Here is an 8,220-nt window from a genome sequence, read left to right on the forward strand (position 1 = left end):
CCTGAGTGTTTGGGTTTCGGTAACTTTCGTTAGGCACAGCAATCCGCTCGTACCTAGCGGAAGTAGGCAGCAGTACCACTTACGGAGTCCAGAGCATATTCCCACAATTCACAATTACCGTTGGTATTTTGTGGCAAAGTGTTTGGATTTCTCCGTAGTGAGTTTCAATTGCTCAATGATTTCACTCTTCAAAATACGATGAACTCAATGAACGTGACGTCACTATAGTTTGCAGCTAAGAAGCACACTGTATGAAAATACGGCAACTTTAGCTGCGATTATACTAATTATTATTGCAGAGGCTTTGAGCAGAAAACACCCTATCCACACGCCCGGTGCATCGTTGCGCTTTTTGTACCGAAGAAATACTGTATTTTGGTGTAGCTGGCGCTTTACATAAAATAATCCTGATGATTGCTTTCCAAATTGTTCATGCTCATAACACGAACTGCGCAGCATCGCGGACTAATTTTTTCTTGATAAAAAGTTTTCAAATGCTGTTCCGTCATACTCGATCGTAAATTTCGCTGTTATCTGTTCTATAACGCGGGGCCGTATGGGCGCCATGCGTATCCTCGACAGCGAACAGCGGTGAACCCGGATGAGGCTTTATTGCCGAATCTAATGCGCACCGTGGCGCAGCAACACCAGACTAATGAGGAAGGATCCTGCAGCCAGTGCAACTGTGCTGCAGGTCCGTCAAAACAGCGCAGCAATGTGCGGGGTGGAAATCCCCAGAAACAGCGAATAGCTACTCAGGAGGGCGGGGCGTCCCGCCCTTACAGTTCCCTTAAAAATTTGGAACGCCTAAGTTAGAATCATTTTGAGTGATATTGCGCGAATTCACTTTTTTTAAATTGATGGCTTTTGAATGTGACGAATTCTGAATGATGTACAGATGTAGCTGACAGCTTGAAAGCAGAATCGTCGTTTCTCAGTAAAAATGCCTGAGTCCTGATTCTTAACCCGTTGACGGGCATTGGCGTCAGGACGCAACATGGTCTTCCGAATATTTTTCCCAATGATTGGGAACAGTTAATGAATATCAATTAGCATAATTAGCAATAAGAGACTTTAAAGAAGCAGTAAAAACATAATTCAAACTTATATCTCAAGTCAATTACAAATGACCGTTGCCCGAAAACGGCTAATTTCGGACTTTTCAAGCTCTCGTAGATCTTGCTAATTAACTAATTAGTGGATGAATAATTAAACCAGAGATAAATCAACAACGTACAACTAACAACGTTCTATCCAAAATCGATTAACACAGGTCTTGTAAGTTGAACAGTAGAAGACCACAGTCCGTCAAAATATTGTGTTGCGTGCCAACACCATTGCCCATGAAGGGTCTCAGATACACGGGCGGATGCAATTTCGACTGCTTCTCTTTATCACGTAATCAGATCAAGTAGCTGTCGGTACGTACGCAAAACATGCGCCACGCGGTTTTGTTGGTCGGAAGCTGGCAAAAAACGCTTTGCGTATCAATACCCCGGGCGGTCGGCGAAAACCAAAATCGCCTCTAAATTTGTCTGCTTCAGGAAAACAGAACGCTGGTAAAACCGAACATTGTAGTCCTGATTGTAATTCTTCAGACGTTGCAATAACACTGTGAATGGCGGCACAACACCACGCGCTTTGCCGCGTTTCTACATATTGATGCATCGCTTGGGTAAGTTAGGCGAGAGCTGCACAGCTTTTCAGAAACACGAATTTTGTGTGATCAGTCTCGGGTGGTTGAAAACTACAGCAATTGCACACTTACGCGTGCACATTGGGGATCCTGACCTTTGCGGCAGCCTAGCTAGTTTCTTCCGGTCGCTAATGTGTTCCAGAAGGTGCTACTGACCAGTGACCGCTAATATCTTGTTTTGCGCCACTGACCACTGCAGCTGGACTATCCGCGCAGCTTTTTAGATAGTGGCACTTGCGGCCACACCACGGAAAAAAAATGCAAGCGCGCACAATGCGGGCAGTATAAAGGCGGCCAGGCGTGCAGAAATACAGGAAATGCAATGTTAAACTTCAAAAATAATGCTTCGTGCAGCCTCGTATGAGAGTATAATGAAAGTTATGGGAGAGAAATATCGTTAGCATCGTTTATTTTCTGTATTCCATCTGTTAATAGTGGTCAAAATACATGGCAACGGGATTTGGTAGATTTTAATTTTTTTGCTGACCAGTGGTCAACTTGTTGACCACTGCTATGCTCTTGTTTGGAAGTGCTTTTTTTGTACTATTTAATAAAATTATTGCTTTTATGTTATTCCCATTCGTCTAATTATCACAAAATTAAATGTTTTTAAGCTGTAAACCGTTCATGGGCATTGGCGTGGGCAAACACCCTAGTCACGACGGCTGACCTATGGTCAGCACAAGCTTACAAAAAATTCCCTTTCTTAATTGATTTTTTTTATCGGGAAATCCCGATTTTCAAAATGAAACTCGCATTCCTTCGGGTACCGCCCGCTGGAGGGTTAATGGCTGTAGGCTACAGCCATTCTTAACGTTGGCAGCGCAATCGCACTAGCTCGGCTCCAGACGTCGCGCCTGCATATTCGTTTATTGACAGTATTACCATGCTACTCGTTTAACCACTTTTCCGGAAGTTTTCAGTTTACACACCGTGTGTTGCATTTTAACGTGTTTTTCAGGAGCATTGCATTTCGTAAAGTTTATACGACACGATTCTATAGTTACAAGTAACATTTCTGGATTAGAAATTCTATAAAATTATATATATATATATATATATATATATATATATATGTTATAATAATTATAGCGGCTTGTTATGCTTGCACTGGATATCGACAATATCGTGGGAGCGAAAAGACGTGTGCTTTCGACAACAGTAAGCCGAAGCCCAAAAGCCGCAGTGCTTTTACTTCTTAAAATTGATTTGGTAGTTAGTTAGATGGTGCCGTTTTGATGGATTGTTAGATGAAAATCGCAAAAAATAAAAAATTTTTTCAAAAGAAATTTTTAAATGATCTTCGAAAATTAAAAAAATTTATTTATAACCTGGAAAAATGGTAGAAAGCTTGGTTTGGTATAAAATCGATCTTCCTAGTAATGCGCGTTTTTGTGTAAAATTTTAAGAGGATCGGTCCACAATGAGACTTTTAGTATGCTTCCGTACGCCTAAGGGAATTGACCCTGCACATGTCACCAAACTGGTGTACAGAGTACATGACGAAACCTTTCACTTACGTACACTCCCAATTCCCAAACGCTTTTTGCATTGTTTCATGACATGCAGTAGCTAGATTATTTGTGTACATGGCCTAGGTTGTTCACGTTTACATGCGCTGCTTGCACATGCTCGGATTTTTTACAAAGGCATTGTACCCGTGACCTTTAGCTGAACAGGACAGTTTAGCCAAGTGTCTTGTCAGAGCCGTGCAGGAATTCCGTGCCCGCAGCCAACACACTTGCGGAACCAAAAAGGTCGCCCGTGCACACCCGTAATTTACCCGTCCAACATTTAAAATCGATAAATGATAGAATAAGTTTCGATAAAATTTTAATTAAAATTGTCTGTTGACCTACCCGTTGTGTCTCAAATTTTTCAGCGCAATTTTCATCCCAAGTGATGCTTTCTCATCCATTGGACGCTTCATGGACATAATCAGAAAACATGCCGGAGTTCCTCCACTGTTTCATAAGATTTCAAGTTCGGAATTGAATGACTATGGCTTTTACAATACCGAAGAGCTGAAAAAGTAGCGTACACAGCTTATTGAAATATAAATTTTCAAGCGAAAATTGCGTAACAATTGTTCTCGTATTGATTTCCGGTCCAGATTTCGTCAGACATGAAGACCCTCATAACTGAATAGATATATTAAAGACGTTACTAAATGTTCATTACGCTCGTATTTTCTGATTTTTCTCAATAGGAGCAACAGAGACCGTGTTGACCAGGGACGTTCACACCTGAAGCAACGTGTAGTTAGACTTGGTTTCCAAACACTTGCAGACGAAATCAAGCAGGAAGAAGAGCAAAATGACGACTCGAAGTGCAAGCGATTTTTTGTGTTAGGTAACGGGAATCAGAACAAAACTGCAAAGTTTATTTAGCCGATATGAAGGATGTTTGTGATTGTGATATGAAGGAGTCTTGACAGGTCGTAACGCTGTGTTTGCGGTGTCCGATCAAGCAAAATTAGTTGGCATGGAAGACACCAAATTCATGTGGGTTTCGGGTGTACAGCGTGAGCTCAGCCTTCCAAAAACTGGATACCTGAACGGATGCCCATTTCTCTCTTTAAGCCAAATTTTGCCTAAGGAAACTATGTTGTCGATGGGCCTTGTCACAGGTACAACATAGTGCGGTCTAGTGCGGTTTAGTGGCATTAACCAATGCCCTTTTCTAAAGTGTACACTTGATTCATTTCAGAAAAAAATAATAAGCAATTGGTTTTAAATATTGTAATGGAGCAGTTATTTGTCATATCTAGTAATTATTGTAACATACAAAAAACATGTAAAAGAACCCCTGCTATACGTACACAACTATAATGCTATGGCTCATAAAAACAGTCAATGAGCGTTTGTATGGTTAGGAGCTGTGCTGATGGGCTTGCATTCGGAGAAAGTTCGAGAGAAACTCAAGGCGTGTCCAACAATCGTATGCGAAGGAGTAACTGGTACGGGGAAGTCACTATGTACCAGCATGGCGGGAAGAATTATTGCTCCAAATGCCCATGATATTCTGGACTCTAAATCCATCACGCCATCCATGCTCAGGGAAGAAGTTTTCGCTAAACAAAATCTGCAAGTGATACTCCATGACCCATCTGACGTAGAAGTTGTCCAACATTTGGTTGAAGAGACCTTTGAGGCCAAGCCATTAAGCAAACGCGGGTAGCGGCTTGTTCCACACTGCATGGAAATTATTCTTGTAACGAAGATAGGCTGGCAAAAATAAGGGCGACAGGACGGTAAGCATTCATGCGAAATTAAGAAACAATGTAAGCAAATTAAATAAGGACGACGATTCGCGGTTCTTTTGGTAAATTTTGGTAAGTGTTTGAATCGTTTTATGATTACATAAGAATACGTGCAATTTTACTTCCATTTACACGTTGTAATTACAACTTTACCATCTCGGAAAACGATTCAGCTATGCAAACACAAATTACGTTTCAGAATGCGCGTGATGTCGCAATTGGCGTTAATATCGTTTCCCGTCGCTGTCCAACTCACTGCTGTGCAGCGTGTTGAAGTGGCTGATCTGGCAAACACGCTGTCACATCTTTTGCCACGTTTCCTTGAGCTGGATGACGACGATTTTTTGGAGATATGCAAAATTTCCGATAAGCTTCAAGAACAAATTGAGGCCCATCTGGAGAAGTACGGATTACGGGAATCGCGATCACGGATTGCCGGCCACATCGCGCTGTTGTACGCGTTTACAAAAAAGGTGCAGATTTACCAATTTTAAGCCGATAAAGCGTCACCCAATTTTTTTATACAGGCACTGGCAATAATCGGTAAAACCGGCATAGTGCCAAGTGACCTTGATGGATACGTAATGTCAGCCATGCGCAAAACCGCATCGACTTGGCAAACGCCAGCACTACCAAAGCGACGCGACTTGGAAATTCCAACGCAAGTTTCTACGCCAACAAAGCGACCAAAATCACTCGCCTCGTTTGGGACAGTGTTATCTACGGCAGTTTCGGTATCAGATCCCGGCCAGGTAACCTGTTGAAAACGCAAAGTTTATTACACACAACAAATTTGTAAACGGCGGAAACTGTAGGCTTGATATCATTAGTAAATCATTAGTAGTTATTAATTTCTGTTGACCTTTTAGGCCAGACACATATATAAGCTACATAAATTTGTTCTTATACTATGAAGTTGCTATGTGTTGTTACGGCTATTTTTTGCTTCTGTTTACAGATTGGAAGATATGTTAAGCTGTCAAAGGATAAGAAACTGCTGTATTTCCGTGACCGCGAAGCTGAAAAGCTGATCTTATCCCAGGGCGGAGAAGTGGGCTTTCTTAATGGCATTCGTGATGTTGTCCGAGCCATACCAGGTGCAAGTGTTTCCAGAGATGCCCGCTTTATGGGCGAATCTGGAACCCAGAAAGCTATGGCGGTGTCGGTTGGATACATATCTGCCGATTTACTGCAGCAGTTGGGAGGAGACATCGAAAAAGGTTTCTGAATGATATCTAGCATCCGAGCTAAGGTTCATTATAAGAATTTTAGCTGTAGATGTCGAAGGAAAAGTCGCTAACGCTGAGATCGTGGAAGAGTACGCTTTGACCACTGCCGTGCTGGCACCAAGCAAAGTGACGTTACCATCACCGGCAACTTCCGAAGGTAATCCATTAAATTCAGCGAATTTCGATTAAAAATCATAACCAGGAAATGTGTTACTGAACCCTTGGCCAGAACAAAATCCTGAAGCAGCAAAGTCATGCGGCCAACGGACTGGAGGCAGTAGTTACTCGGCAGGGCAACCGTTTCCAAAACCGGTACTGAGCGACGGCATACCAACAGACTCTCACAGGCGCAAACTCGATTTTGGTGATCAAAAAGTGATCATCGTTATGAATAAATTTTCGAATAATTGCATCATATTTTGTTACAGATGTTCCACCAGTTTTACCAAATAATGCGAAAGCCTGCGGGAAGCAGACTGTGAAGAAGAAAGCCTTCAAGCCAGACGTTGTGGCGCATAGTGCTGTAAGTAAAAACTGAATTCGCTTGTTGTTTTGACGTATCTGACTATTTTCTAATACCGTATGGTTGTACAGATTTTAATAATCTATTTAAACATTTTCAGATTTGCTGCACTTGCAAAACAGATGCCACAAACCAGAAGGAAACGGTTACGTGCGTAAACTGCGGAAAGGTATTCCACATTCATTGTGTTATTCCGCGGCGATCAAAAAGCAAGCTCGACAAGACAAAATGGAACTGCAAACCCTGCATTACGTCAGCAGCAGAGTGAAACGGCAGCAGTTCGGCAGCAACTTGTCACCTGTTCCATTGGCACTGCATCGGTTTAGGCCACTCTGTCAACAGTTATTGTCGCATTTAATCATACTGACATCCGAGTTTTTCGTGTATTTTCTGGTGCAATGACATGGTGGTTTAGCTCAAGGAAGTCGCTGTTTCTGTGTTTCTGTAGTAATACAGCTGTTACCATACAAAATGTCGCTGTTTGTGTGTTTCTGTAGAAATACAGCAGTTCCTATATAAAATGTCGCTGTTTCTGTGTTTCTGTAGAAATAACAGCCCTAGATGTCTCTGTTTTTCCGATGTTTCTGTGTTTCTGCAGAAATACCGCAGTACCACAGTTATTATACAGCTCCCTATCGAAACGCAACATGCTTACGAAACAGTTCACTGGTGCCAGAAACGAAACGTTGTACGGATCGTGCCACTTCTGACATGGCCGGGAAAACTGATTGTGCGCGCGATATCCGGTTGGGAAATTCTGTCTGAAACAATTCCATAAAGTCTAACTGCTTTGATGTGTCAAAAGTCTCTCGTTAGGAACGCGTCTTCTACCAAATTTCTTTGAAAAAGCCAAATACGTATGGATTTCGAAATGAACTTTGAATATTTTAAGATTGATTTTATTTGTCAGAATTTATGTTTCGTGTTAAAACGACCTTACCAGGCCCCCAGGGCACATTTTTCTAGTGTAAATGTAAAAAATCTCATCTTATGTTAAACCATAGCATACTGTACTACGATAGTATGTTTCAAAAAATTATTTCATCTGCCATGGTCCGTACTCATAGGGCGTGGCCTAAACAAATCAGATGAGTACCAAACATAGTACTGCAAAGTGCAAACTGTCGCAATGCAGTGCCACAGATGTTTTGGAAATTTTTATTTTGCACCCATTTCATTAGATATGCCCACGAAAAGCTTCTGTTGTCCAGCACTGACTTGGCCCGTGACAGCCCAAGTGGTCGCTGGACATTTCGTCGTGGGACATTTCGTCGCACGTTTTTCGTCGCAGCTGCTTATTTGCTTTGGGAAAAATCGTTTTGCAGAAGTTTTGTTGTGTGACATTTGGTCGGGCGACTTTTGCGGAGTCGAAATATAATCGACTGGTTTATGGTAACGAACAGTCATATGACTATTTGCCCCAACAACGAGTTGTCCTTAGACGAAATGTCCGTAAAACCAAATGTCCCGCGACGACCTGTCACGTAGCCACTTGGCCGATGTCATCGCT

The 8,220-nt window shown here is 42.0% G+C and overlaps 1 protein-coding gene across 2 annotated transcripts; it reads left to right on the plus strand.

The window, feature by feature from the left end:
* Window positions 1–2,785: 2,785 nt before the first annotated feature.
* On the plus strand, window positions 2,786–7,274 carry LOC129598642 (uncharacterized). 2 transcript variants are annotated; one of them, XM_055496631.1, is made up of 11 exons: window positions 2,786–2,857; window positions 3,579–4,048; window positions 4,134–4,325; window positions 4,572–4,949; window positions 5,158–5,431; window positions 5,486–5,710; window positions 5,917–6,178; window positions 6,237–6,344; window positions 6,417–6,551; window positions 6,616–6,710; window positions 6,811–7,274. In XM_055496631.1, the coding sequence occupies exons 5-11, from the start codon at window positions 5,159–5,161 to the stop codon at window positions 6,976–6,978; spliced, it is 1,266 nt and encodes a 421-aa protein (XP_055352606.1). In that variant the 5' UTR covers window positions 2,786–2,857; window positions 3,579–4,048; window positions 4,134–4,325; window positions 4,572–4,949; window position 5,158; the 3' UTR covers window positions 6,979–7,274. The 2 variants fall into 2 exon arrangements, with proteins under 2 accessions (XP_055352606.1, XP_055352605.1); XM_055496630.1 differs by lacking the exons at window positions 2,786–2,857; window positions 3,579–4,048; window positions 4,134–4,325; window positions 4,572–4,949 and having other exon boundaries at window positions 5,127–5,431; window positions 6,231–6,344.
* The last annotated feature ends 946 nt before the right edge of the window (window positions 7,275–8,220 follow it).

This window comes from Paramacrobiotus metropolitanus, unplaced genomic scaffold (genome assembly GCF_019649055.1).
Source record: "Paramacrobiotus metropolitanus isolate TYO unplaced genomic scaffold, Prichtersi_v1.0 Parri_scaffold0000126, whole genome shotgun sequence".
NCBI lineage: Eukaryota > Metazoa > Tardigrada > Eutardigrada > Parachela > Macrobiotidae > Paramacrobiotus > Paramacrobiotus metropolitanus.